This window comes from Oenanthe melanoleuca, chromosome 2 (assembly GCF_029582105.1).
Source record: "Oenanthe melanoleuca isolate GR-GAL-2019-014 chromosome 2, OMel1.0, whole genome shotgun sequence".
Classification (NCBI taxonomy): domain Eukaryota; kingdom Metazoa; phylum Chordata; class Aves; order Passeriformes; family Muscicapidae; genus Oenanthe; species Oenanthe melanoleuca.
Window position 1 is genome coordinate 108,406,297 of NC_079335.1, and position 22,484 is coordinate 108,428,780.

Genomic DNA, 22,484 nt, shown 5'->3' on the forward strand with positions numbered 1-22,484 from the left:
TTTTTCTGGTGGTATCTCCTGTGTTTTGGGATTACTGCTTACAGTTTTTCTCCAAGGGCCCCAGTTATCCAATTGCAGTTTTATTGATAGGTCTAGGCTGACAGAAACAAAACAAATGGGGGGAAAAGTTGCTATATAAAGGCGGTTCAGCCATATTCCAGTGTGTCACAAAACGGCTACTCAAAATTATGGTAGTGTGTGTTGAATCACTCAGGAATGGTAAGATTAGATAGCCTTGATACTGACAGCTCACTGACTTCTCAGAAAATGTGAGGTGAATTGACTGCAGGATGGGGAAGTAATATCTAAACATGAGTTTTTTAAATAACAGGAACAAAATTCAGTTTTATGCTTGGACGCTGTAAGTTAAGTGGCTAATTGGGGGGGGGGGGTGAAAGGATCTATAAGCAGTCTTGGGAAAGGGAAGAAGCACTGGGACTTTGCATCAGAAGTTTGCATACTGTATGGGATATTGGACTTCTCTGAGTGGCAGTATGTATGTTTGCATATTCCCAGGTGGAATGGAATAATAATAATAAAAATAATTTTGTACAATTTGGAGTCACTTTTTCCAGCACTAGATGTTGTGACAGAAACCTCTGCATCCTTGAAACTACTCTTGTTGAAATGTGTAATTTATGTTCAACATTGCCTATTCTCTTCTGATGATTGATTTCACTCAAAGTCCAAACCTTACCTTTTATCAATTGTGTCCTATGCTGCAGTAAATGATAGAATTTTCCTGTTATTGCTGATGTTAATCTGATGGCTAGCAGTAACATTTTAGGAGTGCTTGAAATTCACAAATGAGCCTAAATTCCTGATAATCAAAATATGTTTTCCAGATCAGGGCTATAGCTGTTAACTTCAACAAAATGATCCTTCTGAAAAAAACCTGCTACTCAGAAGAGCCCACAGAATAACATATGCTTGTGAGTAACATTTAATGACTGAAAACAATGACTTTGTGAGGTAATTTTTATAGTAAAAAGAATGATTTCCCACAAAGTTCTTTTTATAAACGGCTCTCAGTGCTGTATTCTGTGGTTTAAAATAGAACAGTGTGCTTCCTGCTTGGCTAGATGGCAGCCAGCATCCAAGATTTACTTGAATTTGTGCACTCCTTCCTTTTACTTCTCAAATTTTATTGGTTATCGATCACTGAAAACAACTTGAGTTGGGGAAACAACCTTGGGAGCTGCTTTTTCTTTTTCATGTGATTTTTCCTTGCAATCCCAACTCTCTGCTCCCATTGAGTTGTGTTTGACAGTAAATGCAAAGTCTCAATAGAAGGCTATTAATAGGATATGGTTAATAGAAAATACTCAAGAAAAGGGATCACGGCAAGGGAACCCACCACTTACTAGTTCTTTTTGTACAAAATGTCACGTGTTACCCAGATAAATGGACTATTCAAAGGGAACTCTAACATAACAGGCAAAAGAGGAAAACTGTCATGTTGCCTACAACATGCATCCTGATTCCCCAACACCTCCCTCCAGTGGCAAAGTGATCAGTGCTAGGTTGATATTGATAATTTTGCAGAAAAATAGCTTACTCACTCTGATTTGTGGGAAAACGCAGTGCTCATTGATACAATTTGTCTGAATGACATACTTTCACTTGTATATTTCTAATGGCAACCAGCTCTTTCTAAAAAGATTTTACTTCTCACCTTGTGACTTGTGGATGTGTCTCCACAAAATACTCCTGACACTATCAGAGGAATTTTATTTTTCTCCAGTGTTTTAATACTTTGGCTTATTTGTAAATCACCCACATGGGAACAACATGAAGTTGATGTTGTTTTCTGAGGAAGAAGTGTTCTCCTTAGAATTTAGGCAGACAGTAGGTATTCTCAGAGTAATTAAGAGATTTTTGAGAGAGAGACAGGAAAAGCTTCCCTCCCCTCCCATTTTTTCTCTCTCCTGTATAATATGAAGCCACTCACAGAAAGCTGAATATATATCAGAGTATTGATTAAGACTAAAAACATCCTTTAGTTTAAAAAATCCAAGACTGTCTGTCTGGTTAAATATTTGCTGGCAAAATCTGAATTTTTTTGTCCTAGTCTGTCTGCATGGATTTAAGGTCTTTTTCTCACCCTGGCCTCCTGTTGCTTTTCTATCATTCAGTAGCTCATTTCTCAAGTGAGGAGGACAGATTGAATAGAGAAAGGATGCATTTAACCTTATATCTGGGGTTGTCATGTGTGGTAAGGAGGTAACAAAGGGAAACATTTGATTTGTTTTGGCTTGACATAGGTGAACTGTTTTGCTGAGATTTCTGGAGGCATTCTCAGGGATCCTGCCAGAACTGCTTTGATCCTCTTTACTGACTCTTTGTGTTGTTTACTGACCCTTTGTGTTCTCTCTGGTGTCTCTGCTTTGCAGATAAAAGAAGTATACTTCTTTAGAAACTTAGACTGCTGAGATTGTCCTTGGGAGTGTTTTGCATCCAAATAAAGTGTCTTCATGAAGTCCCAGAGAACACTGACAATTACAGATATCATATACTTTTTGGTGCTTGGAGATAGATCTGTTAAATGTATCCTGTCTTTCATTCCTTTGAACTGAATGATGCTTCTGTAAAACAGGTAGTTAAGTTCAGTCAACTCCCTTTCTTGCTGAGCTTCTGCCTCTTTTAAAGGGAGGAAGGGAGCAACTTACTCTCATGTACCTGAGCTGCAGCCAACTGAGAATTTCCTGGGAGGGTAGATTAATTTTTCCTCCTCTGCCACTGCATGGAATGTTTAAGGCTTCCAAACCATTCAGCAAAAACGACCTGTGTCTCCCTTTTCCTCTCTCCCCCACATATGGTAAACGTCATGGACTAAAGCAATAGTATTCAGACCTACCAAATAGGATGTTTTACTGTTGTAGTTGTGCAGCTAATAACAAGGGAGCTTGCAGGTGTGATTAAAAAGCTACTGGCTAGTAGGCCAATGAGAAGATGTCTGTAGTTCATCAAATGATTAATGAATGTTGTCTGTGCAAAAAAGAATTATATTATATTGTAAGGGTATGTAGTAAGTGTCCAAGTTGCAGAATTTGAAGATACAAAATAGGAATCGAATGTGTAAAAAAAGAAGCACAGTTTCATGTTTAGTATATGAAAAAACTAACTAGCCAATTCAAAATTTTCATGACAGAAGTAAGTAAGTAAGAGCTGCTCTCTGGAGAGTAAACCCTGTGCTGAGGAATGTGAAGAGCTTGTAGCCCCAGGAGGTGCTGATGGCAACCAGTGGGACTGCAGCAGATTGGTAAGAGCTGAGATCAGGAAACAATTGAGCCAGCCTGCCTCCTCCGCTCCCTGGTTTTCTGGTTGTCTTAGACTTGGATTTTAGACTCAGTCCTGATGACATTTGAATTGTGCTCTGTAAGGATTTCCTCGCAAGGATCCACCCCTGTGGAGCGTGTGGTGAGAGGGCTGAGCACAAAAAGGCAAAACAAAACCCTAAAGGAAATAATGTTTTGTTGGCTGAGACAATGAAGATATGTAGCAACTAACTTTTCAGTTTTTCCTGTAACTGAAACTGTGTGTTCCTGATTAGGGAAAAGACAACAAAATAGCAGATGGGGGTGGAGAGTGCTTGTTTTCCTTCTCTTTTGAGGGAAAAAATTGAATTGTGAAAGCAGAGGCAAGGACTGAAGAGAAGAAATGTGCCCTAGTGGTTAGCTTCCATCCTGATTGTCAGAGGTACAGTTCTGTTTGTTCCGTTGCTTTTTGTGTCTCTGTCTGCAAATTACATGCCAAATGAAAATTAACTTGCTTCTTTGAAGCTTTGTTGATGGGATGTGTGTGTCTGAGCCTTAATAACCATTATATAACAAGTCATTCCAATTTTAATGTTCATTGTTTGCTTCATTAAAATAATTGAGGTCAAGCTGGCTGCTATCCTGAGGTGATGATAATGGAGAATTTCGTGCTTGTTCCTGGTAATGGGAGGGAGGCAGTAATCAGGAAAGGACAGCTGATACGGGTGTCATTATCTGGTTCCATCTTTCCAAGATGCTTTCAGAGTCTCTCACTTGATGTTCTAGGATCCTTCCTTAAAACATTTTCATTAGCATAATAATATTCATAGAGGCTACTCTGGGTCTTACTCCAGATTGAAGCTTTGTGGGTAGAATTCTTTCCTGTTTACAGTTTGAGGTTTTTTTTGGTCTGAAGGTCAGGTTTTATTGCAGGCAAAGTGTACAGATATGTTACCAGCGGTCATCTGATCCTATATGTGTTTCTACATGTGATGTTTTAAAAGTGCAAAATCATCTTGATAAGAGATTTCTGTTAGCTATTGGAGTACTTCCAGCAGCAACCTCTGTTTTTAGTTATTTCACCTTAGTTATATATTAAGCTATAATTTTGGCTTCTTAGCTTGCATGCTATAGATGGAATCCCATTGAAAGATTTGTTACATGATTTTACTGAAGAAAAGAGTCAGGTCTGTAAATCCTCGTCAGAAAATTTATTTTGTCAAGTGGTAAGGTGAATGTAGCAAGTAACCGTGAGCAGTCTGAGAATGCTTTTCAGTAGTTAAGTCAAGGTAGAAGTTCATTTGCTCTGCAGTGGTTATACTTAACTCAAAACAACAGTGCATAAAATAAAAAAAAAAATGCATTCACTTTTACTGCATTTGTACAAGTTACCTTCATTTGTCAGACATCTCAATTGGTGAGCTGATGATTAACAGTAGTCTTCTTGCATGTGTGTTGATGCTTTTTCCTTTTTCAGAATAAATAGTGAAAAGTGGTCAAGTTTAATGGAAATAATGTTGGATTTGTGAATATGAGCTGAATTGGTAGGTAGTGTGTCCAGTTAGTGACTATGTGATTGCTTTAGTGACACTGGAGTTCCAGGTATCTTACATTTTTATATATATTCTTGATAGATGTCTGTGTATATACTTACACATATATTCTACTTATACTGACTGTTTTAACTTTTGATTTTTACAATATGACAGTTAGTGGTGTTGATGAAATACAGGTCAAGATTGCAAGAGGAGTCCTTGCTCAAGGTCACAATTGATAACTGTATTAGGTTCATGTGGCAGCACAATATATCACATTTACAGTGACTTAGAAGATTTTTATTTCTTGTGTGTAGACTCTTTTGTTCTTCATTTGCTTTTAGGAAAAAAGGTGTTTTCTATGAAATAAAAGAAAAAAATCCAGATCCCTGTGAAATATGTTTAACAGTGGTTAAATGTCCTAACACATATATCACTTGTGACTTATTCTAGAATAGTTTGAAAAGCTGGTCTCACATCCTGTCCTTTCCCAATGTTTTCTGAAAAGCTATTTTTCTGGTACTATTTTCTAAAAAGCAAAAAACTAGTATTTCCAGAAAGTGTGTGTGTGCATGTGTCAGAGCGAGAGAGAGAGAGAGAGAGACTGTGTTTTTATGTTAGAAAAACCCACCCCAAATGAAGCGCCAACCAATTGAATCCTGCCAAAAAAGAATGCAGCAGCAAACTGGCTATTCCCTGTTTTAAAAGCAGTAAACTTCTCTCAAGGACATTTTGACTTAGAGTTTTAAGGAAGTGATGCATGTTGCATTTCTTTTACTATTTAAGTGTCTAAAGATTTTTCCACACAACTGTTTATTTTTTCAGGTGCCCTTTTTTTTTGTATAATCACTTTTTTATTGTGCTCTTTATTTTCCCGTGTTTTTAATAACTGTTTTCAACTTGCATGCAGTCAGTAATGGAAAGGATTTAAAAACAAAAATCACTGCATTAAATCTTTCAGAGGGATTGCCTACAGATAAGTCGTCAGACCACGTGCTGCTGGTGATGGTGCGCAGAGATTACTGCAGTAGAGAAAAAGAGTTATTAACTGATGGAGCAGAATGGCTCATGAATGATTTCTAGCATGTCACAGAGGAGCTTGATGATACAGAATTTCTGTGGTTTTTCAGTGCTAAAAGAACATTTTCTTTTTTCTCTGGAGTGTTTTTGATTTTTCCTCATGCATGGGTAGGCATATCTTAATACTGACTGTAAAAGGATTCAATAATGCTATCAGCACTATTTAAACTACATTTAAACAACATTTAAAATAAATTTAAGCTATAATTGAAGTTGCTCATATGGTTGGATTGTGGCTGAAGGATCTCATGTTTTATAGTCTGGAAGGAGGGTAGGATGATCTGAAGTATTTAAATCATTATATAGAAAGACAAGATTGGTGATGCTACTTGTTTTCTTGGCCAGTTCCACGTGGCCCCTGTGACAAAGAGAGAGTGTCTACTTGCCCTCTGAGGTAATATGGCTGATGTCATTCTTTCTTTGCTTTGAGGAACCTGAAGTCACTGTCCTGGGAGGTGCCCTTGTGGCAGCTGTGGATTGAGAAGTTTTACAGATGGCAATAAAGCTGGTGTTTGCTTTAGGTTGTTGCGATGCTCTGTGTTAGTTGGGCAAAATCCTGTAGGATCAATCATTCTGGAAAGAAAGATGTTCTGATGATGCACATCTGTTCATTGTCAATAAGACAGACAGACATATGCCTTAATGTTAGTCTTGGAGTCTGGATAACAAAAGCATTTAAAATAAAATAATGTCAAAAGCAATCATGCTGAATGCTCTTGCATTCAGGTGTGGCTATTCAGTTTTCTTCCTTTGAAGTTTCCATTTATTTTTGTTGTTGGATAGGAGGATAAATCTTGAATAGAGATTATTTATTATTATACTTAATAATTTGGAATCTCTCCCTTTCTCTTTCTAGTTTCAGAAATAAATTGAAGCCTTAAATAAAAAATGGCATTCAGATTTTGTATGATGATTTCTCTGCATGGTAAAGATTAATGTATCATTTTTATTTTAACAAAATGTAGAATTCCTGTATCTTTTTCTTTTGGCAGGGAAGCTAGCACTTCAGTTTTTCATTTTTTACTTCCTAAGTAAAATTTTAATAACTAATTTTAGCTTATTTACCACATGAAAGAATGTTCTTTCATCTTACTACATCTGAAATAAATTTCTTTTCAAATCTAGGGTATCTCATGGCTTTTTCTGCTTATCTTCCACATACTGCAGAAATAGCCCTGAAAAGTAGTCATTTCTACTTACCATTTGTTTGGTAGTGTTTGCATAAGTTTTTCGTCTATCACATCGTGGTTGGCTATGTGTTCACAACAGGAGGTGGTGCAGTTCCAGCTGTGAAGGAGTAGGTAGCAGTTGCTGTGACTGGGGTAAATAGGGGAAGCAATCACACAAGATGTTAAGATCAGCCCTGAAGAGGAGGAAGCAGGCAGCAACAAAAGCTGGGGATTGTCTGTTTTGGAGCAAGTGGTAGGGAGGGGATGACCTAGAGAGGAAAACATCACAGATGTTTCCTGTTTCAGTTTCCTGTTGCATTCTGATATTCGTGAGAGGGTTATTGGGTGGCATGTTTCTTTGAGTGTAGTGTTGTTCAGGAGAGTTGTTCTGGCTTTGCATGGCAAGGCTTTGGCATGAGAATGGTCACAGACATGGCTTCTGTGAGAAGCTGCCAGAAGCTGCCCCGTGTCAGAGCCAAGGCCAGCTGGCTCCAGGATGGACCCCCAGTTGGCCAAGCCCATCAGCCATGGTGGTAGAGCCTCTGGGATAACAGATTTAAAAAGGGGGAAAGAGCTGCTGCTCAACAGCAGCCAGAGAAGAGAGGAGTAAGAATATGAGAGAAGCCACTGCAGACACCAAGGCTGGTGGTGAAGGAGGGGAAGGTGATGTTCTCGTGCTGGGGCTGTGGCCATGATGCAGCCCATGCTGAAGCAGGATGTCCCTGTGCAGCCCATGGAGTCCATGGTGAGCAGAGATCCACCTGCAGCCTGTGGAGCACCCTGCCAGAGCAGATGCATGCCTGGAAATGCTGTGACTCTGACACAGGTTTGCTGACAGGACCTGTGACCCTGCGAGGCATCTGTGCTGGGGCAGTTCATGTGGGACTGTTTGCCATGGGAGGGCCCCATGCTGGATCAGGCAGAGAGCAAGGAGGATGGAGTGGCAGAGACAATGTGTCATGAACAGGCTGTAACTCCCCCAGCTGCCTCCCTGTGCTACTCTGGGGAAGGATTTCGTGAAACTGGGAATGAAGTTAAGCCTGGGAAGAAGGGAGGGGTGGGGGAAAAGTAAGATTTGGTTTTATTTTCTTGTTACCTTACTCTGATTGGTACTAATTACACTGATTTCCCTGAGTCAAGTCTGTTTTACCTGTCACCTTGAGTGACCTCTCTGTCCTTATCTCGACCCCGTCAAACTTTTTGTTGTTCAGCCAAGGAGGGGCAGTGGTGGGCACTGGGTAACCAGCCAGAGTCAAACCACTGTAAGAACACAGACAATACTTGAGAGTTTCTGGCAGGCTAAAAGGTCTGAATCTCCTTCACACTTCAGGAGCAGCTGTTAATAGGGAGCACATGTCATCTGCTTGTTCTCCTGCACCAGGCAGAAGATGGAGAAAGAAGCAGACCATGTGTTTGAGCTGGTGTCTTCCTAGGATGAGGCTTCCTCTTACTGAACATTCTGCAATTAAGTTAATGCAGACCTAATAATACTAGATACTTTCACACATGTAATTCCTTTTAATACATGTTGTCCTGATGGTTCTTTCAGTATTTTTATTGTGCATCTATTATAAAGTTGTATTCTTGAAGTTTCAGTGCATTTCTGAGTTGTTTTGCAGTTGTTTTGTGATATTATGAGAAGAAAATACAGATGAAGAGGAGGTGTCAAATCCAAAACAAGAGTGGAAAGATAAATTGGTTAATATTTGGTGAGGAAACAGGGGCAAATAGCCTTTGTTTTTGTTACAAGTAGAGAACTACTACTTTGAGCTGTCTGTATTTGCAAATGGGAAGGATGGAGAATTGTAAGGTGCTAAAATAACTCCATGTGAGAGCAAAATAATTCAAAATGAGGCAGGTTATTTCTCTTTGGAGAAGGAAAATGAAAAACTTCCATTTCTCAAAATCAAAGCTTTTCATTCTGGTTTTGAAATGAGCTTAGAGTGATAGTAAGTCAAGCATTTTGCCTCTCCTCTCCTGAGAAAAAGCAGAAAACAGACCCACGAGTAAGACAGAAGATGATGCTATAACTGCATGACTTAGTAGCTGTCCTGTTAAGGGTTAATATGTTTAAAGAGTTTCATCTTGTATGTTTTGGTGTTTTTGTGTTGGCTCCTCCTTGATTTACTCTCTGTAGAACAACTACACTTCAGCTCTTCTGAAATCTTTTGCCAAAAAATTGGCAAACATGTTAAAAAAAAATTCAGTTATTTCAATAATATATGTAATTTCCTTTCTGTTTTGCCATAGAGTTGATCTGTCACTTTAGAATAGGGGAGGTTCTTTTTTTGTTCTGGGCATTCAGCACTTTGAAGAGTGTGGTTTTGATCAGTGCTTGAGGAGTAGATGCTCAGCAAGTTCTAATACTTTGAATCCTACACAGAAGTTGCAGTTCCAGATGTCTTCTGCTGTGTCAGGTCCATAGACCAGCTGCTGGTATCACAACTATAACATGAAACTAGGTAGCAGGGAAAAGATGAATCAAAGGGCTGCTTTAAAGCTATTTTAGGTCAGCTAGAAAACAGTAAGACTTGGTCATTGTTTTGGATAAAGGTAGAATAAATCATTGATTTTATTGAAATTTCTCCTAATCTAGGAAGAATACAGCTGACAAAAGCCTGTAAAGTTTTGGGCTGGGTGATAGCTACAAACATTCAGTTAATTTTCCAGATGTTTTCTAAACTCCCTGATCAGTTTATCTTACGCTCCTGTCTTACCTGCAAAAAAATATAGCCCTTTATTAAGGGAGAGGGGAAATTGAAATGTTTGAGGTTTTCAAAGTTTTGCTTTTGGTTTTATTTTTGATTTTTTATTTTTATGGAAGCAGATCTTGAATTTGTAAGCTGCTTCCAAAAAAAAAAAAGAAAAAAAAAAAGAAAAAAAAAAAGGTAGGAAAACTAGTCACTTGGAAATGAAAATAGAACATTTCTGTCACTATGAAGTATGAGGAAAGTCAGGTTTTCAATTTCACACTTATGCAGGATGGGAAAAGGAGAGAAGCAGTTTTCCATACAATTATATTGTTTAGTCTTCCAGGGAGATGGTCATATTTTTTCGCCTGGCTATTCCTTCTGTTTGCCTTCTTGTGCTCATTGCATGAAGGAGGAATACTTGCATAAGTGTGTGTCTGTGGTATTTTTTTTGTTGTTTTATCTTTGAAGCAGCCACCTTGTCCATGCTGTGGAGCTCAGGTTCATGCTGTGTGACTTCTGAAAGCAGAGCATTGCCTGGGATTGATTCTGTGGTTCCCTAAAGCTGCATATTGGAGGGGTCTGTGTCACCTTCTGACAGGTCTTGTTTTCTGCCAAAGGGAATTAAAATTGTCTGTGGCTTTTACTGAAGTTGTGGCCTCTGTTTTATATGTTGATTATTAAAATGTCATGTTAACCTTCAGCAAGGCATTTGGATAAATTTATGAACTGCAACAACAGCTTCTTGTGTAATTCCAGTCTCTTATTTGCAAGAGTGGTTATTTGCATCTCTGAGTTCAGTTTCTGTTCTAGCTTTTCAGTGCACTCAACATATATTTTTTAATCAGGCAATTTACAGTAGTGCAGGAAGGCTGCAGGAAGCACACAATACTTAAAAATATAATAATGATAATAAAAAAGTCATTAAGTTTATAAGGCATTTTTACTGTACAGTAGTGGGGACAAATGGAGCTTGAATCTTTGTTTATTATGATGTCTTCAGTATATTTTTCTTAAAGCTTTGGATACCTCAGGTGTAAGTTTTACCTGTAAGTTTTTGCAGTAAGTTTTTGCAAGGTAAGTGTAAGAGGCTTGTCACGAGCATATATGATTTCCTACAGGCTGTAAAAATGGAGAGAGAAATTTTGAACATCTCCTTTTTCTTTTTGCTTTAGGATTTTGAAAGCTTGTCAATTTGCTTAAAGTGCAGCCTCCTCAAATACTGTTTTTACCTGCTGTACAAGCACCCCTTTCATCTTCATCTGGGTGGTCCAAATCTGGAAAGAGGTTAACTTTCTGCCTGACAGCTGGTATTCATATTGGATATGAAATAAGTACTCTAAGTTGCTTCCTGTGCTAATGTCTGTAAAGTTAAAAATTACTGCCTTTTGTAAAAACAGTTCCTTTGTGATGCTTGAGAAATGGGTAATGCCCATTCTTAAACTGTGATGAGGTACTTTATGTAGGAAAGGAGGAGGGACAGTGTAGCTTCCTTGGATGTCTCAGATCACATACAAAGGCAAGAAAATCGAAGCCTAAATTAATAATGGAGAAGGAAGTAGAATTGTCATACTTTTCCTTACAAAGACTTTCAGAAAGTATGAGTCACTATTAAACCTACTGTGAACCTACTATTTTAAGAGACTATTTTCTCTAACATAGTCTTGACATTTTACAGGCCTTTGGTAGTCTCAAGCCCTTCGTTTTTGTAGGTGAGTATGTGGTATGTTTGGATCAGAACATTAACATCCATTTGTGGTAGTTCTTCACATTTAGTCACTATTTCAATCCATAAGAATTTAACAGCTACACAGTGATATTTCCTGTAACAGCAGATGTTTTTGGGCCTTTATAGATCATGAGCCAAGCTGAAGGACAACAAAAGAATCTTGTACAAGCCATTGAAGCTCTCCCAAATTCTGGACCCCTTACTGCCTTGGATCAGGACTTGCTACTTTTAAAAGCTACCTCTGCTGCCACCCTGAGCTGCCTTGGAGAATGCCTGAGTCTACTACAGCAAAGTATTCATCAAGTGGGCCAACAGCATAACAGGACACTGTCATCAGGTGAGCACAGGCTGCCTTGGGTATTGTTTCATGTGCATTGGGTTTTTAGTATGACATGAAGCAGGCAAAATTAACCATTCTCAGGCAAGTTGGGATGAGCAGCTTGTGAGCTTCTGCAGTCTCAAGCACTGTAATTCTTTGCCTAAAAAAAGAAGGCAAAATGTATTGCAATCAGAAGAGAGGAGGAAAAGAAGTGGTCCTGAGTTTTCTCAGAGAAATCCAATCCTGAACACAGCAACACAAAAAAATGGGGCATGAACAAGAGATATATATAAACCTACATTTTTTGTGTTAATAGCAGTGCAGAACCAGCTTGGTTGTTTTGGTCTGCTCCCCTTCCTATTTTTAAAAAAAATATATTTCAATCTCAATACAGATTTGTTGATAAAAATAATGCTATGCAGTGCTACAGTGAAAATAATTTTTCTAGCTTTCCACATGGAAGGATGCTGCTGAGGTGGATTTATTTTGGTCTGTGGTTTTCTTTGAGTCTGGAAAGAGTTCTCTGTGCTTTAAGAAAAAAAAAAAAAATTAAAATTTGTGGCAAGTTTTATGAGCCTAAAATGTCAGTGTCATACTACACTGAGCTCTGCAGGCATGAGCCTTTCAGTCTCCTTGTACCTCAGTTTTTCCAGTTCACCCAGTTCTGGATCTGTCACCCAGTTCTGGATCTGTCCATAATATTGGAAGTTGGACCTTGAGCTTTCTGGAAGGGTGGTTAGCATTTTCCCATGCATAAACTGTACTGTCAAGTCTTAAGAACAAGACCAAGTGTTGATCTAAGAAGCAGCAGCAGCAGAACTCTGGATGTAGGGTGCCTTTTTGTATTTTCTTTGGATGCAATCCCCACAGCCTGCACTTATTTGCAGTAGGTTCAGTACAGGGCAGGATGTGCCCTCAAGGCTGCTGAGATATGGCATGGTGGGACAGCCTCTGAAGCATTCCCATTGTGAGGAGAATAGAAATGTGAGGGTTACTTGGGAAGCAGGAAAGCAATGTGAAACTGGTTCTTGGAAAAAACCAATATTAATCCTTTTGACACCTGTCCTATGGTATGTGCTGACTTTCCCATATCCAGATTCTGATCGGTTTCATAAAGGAACATGATTTTTTAAAAATTGCCATTTTCTTGTAGAAAATGTGAACCCCCTCCCCTTGCACTTAGCTAAGTAGCAATGTTAAAAGTGCATTAAATTAAAGTATTTGCTGTAACTTTATTTCAGAAAAGAATGGTTTGAAACAGAGATGAAAAGCATCCTTCGAAGAAAAGTTACTTTCTAGTTTCAAGGTCCCTAAAGGTTGTTTTTCATCTTGATGTGATCTAAGTGAACTGTCAAGAGATAGATGACTTGAGGTGTACATGTCCTTGAATCTATCCACATAATCTTCTGTTAAATCCATGCCTTTGTTTTGACTTGATAATGGTTTTTGAGGATCTGTGGGCAAGAAGAGAGAAAAGCAAGCAAAACATTAGCAATTGCTAAAGGGAATCCCCAATTAGTTTTTTTGTATTGAAAGGAAAGTAATGACTATGAAATACTGAATTATAAAATCTAGTAAGTGTTTTTGTTTGTTTTGCAAGAGAATCCTTTCAGGAATCAAAATTCTGTAGCACTGATTCACACCAGCATCTTTGGTGTAACTCTGAGAACTTGAATGCAAGCAGTTAATTCTTCAGTGTTTTCTTTGGTATGGAAGTAAAAAAAAAACCAACCAACTAAGGAGGGCACTAAAAGCTACTGAAATATTTAGTCTCTTCTCCTTGACTGAAATGATTTTTTTTTCCCTAGGCCTTATTATGCAACACAGTTGCCTGAAAGAACCTGGCCTACAAGTCTTGATTACTGATTTTCCTACACACTTAATCTTTTCCAGGCATACTTTGATAGACTTAACGTTTCTGCTGAGTCGGTAGAGTTTCAGAGTCATCAAAGCTGCATAAGCTCATACCTATTCAGACTAAAGCCTTTAAGTAATCCCCTAGCAAACTCTAATTCTGAGAGATGATCTAGTTCATTTTGATTGTGTCCTCCAGGTGAATTCTTTTAATTTTATACCCAGCAGGTACAACAGAGGATGACCTTTACTGTCACTGTCAGGTGAAAATGACTCTTGTTAGTTTAAAAACCATGTGCTCCTGTGATAGGAATTCTCAAACACCTTTCTTGTGAGATGCCATGGCCCTGTGCAATCCTTGGCTGAATGCTTCCTTCCCAGTACTGTCTCATTACCTGCTGGGTGGTGTAAATTGCTAGTGGGCATTGTGGGGCAGAATGCATAGATAAAGACAACATAGAAATTTGGTAATTTATTTTTTTGCTTCTAGCCTACAGTTCATGAAAGCAATCCAGTCCAGGCAGGTAACAGTCTTCCTTGTGTGGAGTGTGAGAAATACTCAATTGCTTAGCTTGGGTGACTTGAACCTACCCTTGACTTTGCTTTCCTTCAGCATCCAAAGCTTTCACTATTATGCCATAGAGAGAGAGAACTGCCTTAAAAGTGGATATATATCTACTTAATCTGCTTTCTCTGTACCCTTCCTCATGTCTTTGGGGTCTTTGTACCCAATTGTGCAAGTTTTGCTGACTTCCCTGGAGGCCTTGCAGGCTTACTGACTCTAAAGGAAAGACTTAAGTGGCTGAGAGTTTCTGACTTAGTACTTAGGGAATGCTCTCATGAAGGTTATAATTAGTCACTATTTTAAACAGACTTACTGACAATTATTGTTGTAAGCAAGAGAAAAAGGTGTCTTCTTTCTTTTGATGTAAATATTTTTGTTGCTTTGTTTTCCAGTAGTTAGAGTAGAAAGAAATCACCTTGATATTCACTTTAGTGGAATCTTTTCCAGAGTCTACAATTATGTAGGTCATGACTTAAAATATTTTTATGGCATCCTTTCTAATGGAATAGTTTAAGGATGGCATGATTTTTCCATTTCATGGTTCTCACGAATTGCCTTAGACCTCAAGCCTGCAAGCAGACATGAAGATTAAACTGAAGTCTTCAATCTTGAAGGCTAGTCAATAATTTTCTTATTTCTCTGAAGCTTCATGGAAGGGTTTTTGTAATTGTCTATTTTGGAAGTACATCATCAAGATAAGTCAGTGAAGCAAAATCCTGTGTTTCTACTTTGGAGCTAAAATAATTTCAAAAATAATTTCCAGCTGTAATTATTAAAGGTATGTGCATTGATCACTGGCTAAATTTTTTGAAATTCTTTTCTTTCATTGAAATATCTGCCAGAGAAGGGTGTTATTATCTGAAAGTGTTGGTTACATATTGTGTGAGTTGAGGAGAAGAGATTGCATCTCTATAAAATGTGGAGACATTTTTCTTCATTTCTAACTTTAGAAGTTCTAGTGTTATTTTTTTCCAGCTCTGTATACAGCCTTTGGCAGAAGAGTATCTCCAGAGCCTGTTGGCTGCAATTGTTAACATTCTTCCCTCCCAGGCTGTGAACAGAGCAAACTTGAATGTTTGTTTTAATGTAGCTCTACCAGCTTATGTTGTATTTTAGGTCTGGGTTTTTTTTAATATTTTATTCTAGTGTTTTGGCAGGCAGAATCCTCTCTTGTAGTAGCAGCCTGTACAGATCAATCCATTCTTTTAATCTGCATTTCACATTAGCCATTTATTAATTTATTCATTTACTGAATAAAGCATCTTTCTGATAGGAATTCCCTTCCTTTTTTTTCCTATCTCTCCCTTGCCTGCTTTTCCAATTTGTAGAACGTTCAATTTTTCAAAAGATTTTTTAGAAACAAAAGCCAAACTCATCCTTACAATGGATTTTCTGAAGTTCACTTTAATGTGCAAATGCTGCTGATTTTGGCTCCCATGGAAACAAATGGATTGGAGATGGTTCTGGAGTTGGGTACAGGATATACTTGAGCTTTTTTTTCTCTATTGCCTCATTTTTGGAGAAAATAAATGGATAGGAAAGACAAAATCTAGATACTTTCAATCTGACAGATGACAGCTAGGAATTGTCTTGCAGCTGAGATGACAAGAGAGAAAAATGAGCAGATAAGTAATTCCTTATTTGTGCATGAATGCATGTGGGCAGGGAAGAGTGAGGAAAGCAGACAGGGGAGTACATATTCTTTGTTGCTAGTGTACTTAACTAAAGTTGGCTTGGTCAGTCAGTTCTCCCTTAATTGCACCATCACCAGCCTTGCTTCTGTCAAGAATAACCAGAGCAATTTGCTGTTTTATCTAAAGGCTAATACATTATTCCTTGCATGTTCTTCTTTCATTGGAAGATAGCATTAATTTCTAGTCTCTACACAGCATTAGCAAATACAATCTCATGTGAAAAGCAGAGATGCAGCTGCCATTTGCTGTTGCTGGTCCAGTGTGCTGTAGGGATTCAGCAGAGAGACCAAGCTTGCATCCAGCCCTGGCAGGGGAAGGAATCCAGATCTAGTATTGGTTTCTCCTCAAGGCCTACCACTGCACTGTTAGGGGATATTTGTTAGACTGTTTTTAAAATATGTCATGAAAGTGTTATCAATAGATGATAGTTTAGATTGTGACAGGGAAAAAAAAACTAGGTTTGATTTATTTTTTTGGGTAGTCTCCCAGGCAAGACCAGAGGATTTAAAATTAGAAAGGTTTTTATCATGGAATTGAGATAGGTGTTAAGCATATTTCATGTATCAATTGTCATGCAAAAGTGAGTTTGAAGATACATTAGGTACCCAGAAAATCAAAACCAACAAAAGAAAATTATCAACATTGCTTAACTGAAAAATCTCTTGTAAACCTTCTCTTTGGAGAGAGCTCCCCCCACTCCTGCAGTGTGAACTTGCAGCAGGGATAGATGTTTCTCCTGTAGGGAAAGGATAAATAAGTTGTGTCAAGATGCATGTACTTTGCTTAGGTACAGGTGTTCTCCAGTGCCTTGGTGTGTGTGTTTGCTGCGTGTTCATCACAGTGGAAGCTGGTATTGAGGGGAAGAGGGAAAGAAGCTATTTTTTGGGTATGTTCTATGAGAACTCCTGTTTTGTACATACATAAGCTCTGAACTTTCAGAGGAATCAGACTTGGGTTTTCACTCCTGGAACTACAGAACCAACACCCTGAAGGTAGAAGAGAACTGGCTGATTTACTGGTTGTGTATTTGGTATGTCTAATTTTTGCATCTTCATTACTGCAGAAACAGATGTTTTGTTTTAATTAGTGTAGTGCTTTGCATAGTCTTAAAGCAAGTAGTAGTTATGTAGCTGTCAATACTTTTATATAATTTGTGACTGTCTTTCTGGAGAATTCCTTTAGAGCTCTGGAATATATCAAAATAGATTAGAATTTACCTTCTGTTAGCTGTCTTTGGCTATGACTGAGAAGGAGAAAAAAATCTAGCTTAAGAAGTCCAAACCAATGACAGCAATTTCTTCCTATTCGTATCCAACTCAGAATATAAACTTTCTCATATTATATTTAATTTATATATATATTTTTTTTAAGTCTTTATAAGAACAGGGATTGAACTAGTGATAGAGATTTTTGAGTCCCATAAAGTGGCAAAGATGGCAACTCCATTAGAGTGGATCAAATGATTTGCAGTGGCAGCTCAGTCTGTGGGGAGTAAATTCTGGTAAAACAGCTGGATTAGACATGGCACAGATAGCAGCTATACCTGTACTATTTCGTGATAAGGGTAATTTATACTAGTGCAGATGAGAGCATTTTGGGTGCACTGAAAAACTGAAAAACCCACCCTGAAAAACTGTCCTTAAAAGTTTTGTAAAACTGATAAAGTAGGAGCCATATTGTGTGGCCTTTCACTTCCTACACAGAGATTGTATTCTAGTCTTAGTTGATTTGAAGATAATTTCTGATGAGTTCTCTCGTCAGAGATTGCTTTTGCCTGAAGTGTGAGCTGCTGTATTAGATACATGGCAAGTTCCTTGGGATGATATGAGAATGCTGACATCTCAGATGTCAGATTTGTAGATTAAAGATCATCAAAGGTTCCCTGATGGCACTTTGAAACTGGTGGGAATTTTTTTCAACCTGTTCAGAGAGATACTCTTTATTTCTTTAGATTTCTGTGCTGTGTGACTTAATCTTTCCCTGCATATTTCTCTTCTGCAAAGTAGTCAAATTCCAGATGCACAGTTTAACAAAACAATTTTTCACATATGCAGAAGTGCTGAGGAAATGAATGTGCTTTATTATCATTTGGACTTTAACTGTTGGCGTCCTGTTGGTGTTGGCTAGGACATAATGTATTTTTAAGATCTGTTTAAAATTTGATTAGGCTGACAAGATTTGTTGTTTTGTGAGGGTAGCATTGCTCTTGGTACGGGAGAGAAAACATGCTTGCCTAGTTCTAACAGTTTCTATTTCTCTTGGAGACTGTAAAATGTGCAGAGAAATACAAAGGTCTTTTTACACTGTATTTGCACTGAAGAGGAAAACTAGTATAGTGTTTATAAAAATATCATGAAGTAAATGTTCACACTTAAAAATTTCCCCTGAAGTGAGGTAGTTCTTCATGTGGGAGCTTTTTATTGTGCTTATTTACATAAACTAGATTAAAAAAAAAACCAAAAATAACTGTTTACTGTGAAGGCCAAATAGATTGTTTGTGCAGAGAGAAAATGGATCGCCCAAGGAAATGATGGGATGACATATTTTTAAAGATTGGCATAAAGAGAAGTCAGTTCAATTTTTTTTAATATCTCTGTAATAGGAAAGTAGCAGCAGTAATCCATTATTCAGCTTTTTTGACAGAGAAAAACAGAAAAATAGATCAAGATCTGTTGCTGCAAAATAATGAAGAGTGAGAAGCATAATTTGACAGCAGAGCCACAGAAATGTTCTTCCTTTGGCAAGGGGAATTTTGTGTAATTATATGAAATACGCATTTTTAAAAAAGGAAAAAAAAGCTGGATTTTTTCCCCCCTGTTGATTACTCAGATCTTTGAAAATAATTTTGTTCTTAATTGTTTTCTTATGCTTTCCTCATGCTTTCTTCAGCAAAAGATGGCACCACAAAAGCACCCTAAGCAAAGTAGATCTGAACTTCTGCCATGGCTTCATAACTTAGTGCCATTTTAGATGAGAGGAATGTTCTGTAACTGTTTTGTCTCTAGCATTTGGTAAGAGCTCAGTCAGCTATGGGATTTGTGGCCCATTTTTTAATAATGGAAGTGCTAATGTAACACTGTGCAGCATAACCTCTCGAGATCTAACCATTTACTTCACTTAGGAGGCAATCTCTGGTAACCCTGGTGATACGGAGAAGAGAAATTGCACATTCTTTAATGTACTTTGTGTTGCTCTGCATCATGTTAAAAGTTTGTCAGTGATGAAGAGGAGATCCTCCCTGTGGCACTAATTGTATATTCATATATAAATTATGGTAATGACTGAAGAGCTGTGATTTTCTTATCTGTATCTCTACATTTTATAGCAGCGTGTAATTAATAACTGAATTTTTAAGTCCTGTGCTGAGGGCTACTGATTTGACTGTTGAGACTATGTTTTAGAGCAGTTAGGGAGGAACAACTGTGTGCTTGCCTTAGCTGATCATACTTTCTGTGATGGCATCCTTAAATACAGACCCATCCAGGAAATCAAGTCCCCCTAGAAAGAAGGGTTGTTCTGATGCCAGGTTCTGTTTGATTCATATTTAATGTGTATCTTTCTAATGAGACTTCTTTTAAACTGTGGTCTTGGTACCAGTAAAGCATTTTAGTACTTAATCTAGAAAAAAAATTTAATAGTACAGACAGAAATAAAATACAGCTGCTAGGCTTAAAACTTTGATTTCAAGTAGAAGAAATGGAGGATTTACTTGGATAACTTTATAACTGTGAAAATAGTGGGTAGAGAATTCTTGCTTAATTTCCAAGGTATGGCAGATAGAATTATACATAAGGATTATACAGTCTGGCAGTAGGACTAACATTCATTGACTTAAAAAAATCCCAAATAAGTTGGCCTGCAAGTTGCTTACTTTGGTTAATTAGGGTGTTTCTTGCTTCCAAAGGCAGGGATATCATTTGAGATACTGCATAAGCTAGTTCAGAAAGTACAAGATCATTTTTTACTGAAGTAAAGCTGTACATGGAAGCAGAGAAGAGATACAACTCATCTAGATCAGTAGAAGGGTGAGGTGAATGGAGAAAATCTGTAATCTTTCTCTCATAAACTGATAGCTATTTTCTGCTTCAGAAGGTATCCTAGGATGGCCTGGGCCCAAGTCACACTCCACAGAGGAACTGAAAAACGGTGCTCTCAGCTCCTTATCATCTGCTAGTGCCAACATTACATGGGCAATAGTACCATCTGCAGCCCAGGAGGCACAGGCACTACAGCCAAACACTGAGGTAAGCATGCTTGTCTCTGTAGGGCGTTGGTTAGACACAGACCATGTGTGATGGTGGATACTTTCATTGAGAAATTATCATATTTGTCTTCATAGTGTACTCTTTGTTTGAAGTTACGTGTGAAAATGATAAGTTTCATACAAAAGTGCACTTCAGAAACTTGAAAAATATGTTGATGATATTCTTTTACTTCTCTGAGGTACTTGTGTCAGCAAACTTTGGCAAGTGCACAGTTTCTTTCCCATTCTTAAAAGCAATCAACCGATTGTCAGTACACATTTCTATCCTCTGATGCAAACAAAAGCTATTTATTTATTTTTCATTCTGGTTTGAGATAGACAGGAGACACTGCTTGCTTGCTACTTGTTCCTCCATGTTGCTGTTTGCTGTTGGGCATGTTTTGAATATAACTGACTGTTCTTTGAGTTGAAAAATGATGTTGTTTCCTGATTCCTTTTCCTGTTAAGTGATTATGGGCAGAACTTGCCCAGATCATCCTGCATCAACCAGCTGATTTGTGCTTTTGTGGCATTTACTTGGTAAAGGGCAGTTCTGAAGCATCCACTCTTTGAGGAGACTCACAGCTGCGTATCAGACATCGCATGCACTGAAAATCTCTCATCAGGAAAAACTTCTCCAGCTTCTGCTGTCTGCTTCAGTAACCAGTCCTGCCCAGAAGGAAAACACCTCACTCTGAGACCCTAGAGATTATAGGGCACCTGGAGCACGTGAGACCTGGAGAACTGGAACAAAGTTTTTGAAAGAGCTGAAGAAACCAATGAATGTTCTGGGCAATTGGAACAGCTTAAATTAAATTACATTGCCTTTAACAGAATATGTAATGGCTGGAGACATCAATAAAGCTGTTTTTCCAGTTCTTTTGTAGTATGTTGAATTGAATATAGTTAAAAAAAAAACAAAAAAACACAGATAAACCAGGGTTTTTTTACATGTTCCTTTGGTCCTCTGTCCTTAGAAAGGAATTTTGAATTCTGTTACTCCTAGTGTCTATTTACCAAAATGTTTCAATTAGCTATAATTACTTTTTATTAGGAAGTTGTGTAATTTCTTTTTTCTGATAAGCCAAGTGTACTTTTTACAGTGTGTTTTTAAGACAAGAGGCTATTTAAGAGTATTGTTTTAGGAGTTACTACTTACTGAACCACTGAAATCTGTTTCACTAGGATTGTTTTAGTTTTTGTTGGTATTCTTTTTTATTCTTGATAATCCACTAAAGCCATATGGGATGTGGAAGCATGAACTTTGTAGCGAGAGCATAAAGAGCAGCAGCTGATTTTACTCACATTAAGGTATCATTTTGCAGTTGAGTTGACCCATTTATGACATGTTTTAAAGGACAATATTTTTTATGAGTCAAATCCCTTAATGTTGTTTTGCTGATGAGAGACACTGAGCTGTGTGTGTGGCTTGAGGTATACTGCTTTGGTTGTGGAACTCATGATTTATTGAGAAGGGAGTACCCTTGAAGGGGTGAATAGAAACAAGGAAATGTAGCACTGTTTCTAGTACAGAATCCTCAGTGCTTTGTGGGCAGTCTTTGTGAAGTCAGCAGCCTGCATTTGAGGCCCTGAGGCATTAGCCATTAAAAAGAAGAAAAAGAGATGGGGACAGAAAAAGAGTAAGATTTTTAAGTTACAAAAAGGTCAGCTCAAGATGGTGTTTTGGTAGAAACAGTAAGTAGAGGTTTGTGGATTGGTGGGGCAACAAGAAGCAGCTGGAATCAGGCATGCAATTTTTATTATGTAATAATATAGTGTAATGAGCAGAAATTTGGTTTTGCCCCAAGAAAGTGGCTTAAACTAGGATTCATTCTTGGAAGTTCTTTGCAAACCTGCATCTTCCCTTACACAGAGTCTGTGTGTGTGGTGCTGAGATTGATACTGTTGGCTCTGAATTTGAGTGTTTTTTAAATGTAGCTGATACACTTACCAGTTTTGATCATTTTGATGAATTTTTTTCTGAGAAACTTAACAGTTACCCTGGTAAGAATACTATCGGAGCCAGGAAGTCACGCAGGAGATGATGTCTGACATGCCCAAAGTTATCAAAGATGTTTGTTTGACACAGTTTAACAGCTCTGTGTGCAGGATGTAATAATATTTTAAAATATATTGTGTCCTTGTGTGTCCAAGGCAAGAGCCTAGATCTGGCACTGAGTAGGCGCTTTATTTTCTAAGGTATAAAAGCACTGACTGTGCTAATTACTTAGAATGTATAATAATATATAAAAGGATATGCAAATCATCACTTGTTTGTAGTCCAGATACTTTATTGTTAGTAACAGTGGTGACATTAGCAGAGAATGAGAAAATGCTTCTAGATGTCAT

The 22,484-nt window shown here is 37.9% G+C and overlaps 1 protein-coding gene across 1 annotated transcript in view; it reads left to right on the plus strand.

Moving 5' to 3' along the window:
• The window catches only part of OSBPL10 (oxysterol binding protein like 10), a 112,259-nt gene that overhangs the window by 51,573 nt on the left and 38,202 nt on the right, over positions 1-22,484 (plus strand). The window contains exons 5-6 of the mRNA XM_056483148.1: positions 11,587-11,797; positions 19,982-20,136. Coding sequence (XP_056339123.1) covers positions 11,587-11,797; positions 19,982-20,136 — 366 coding nt within the window. The remainder of the gene's footprint in view (positions 1-11,586; positions 11,798-19,981; positions 20,137-22,484) is intronic.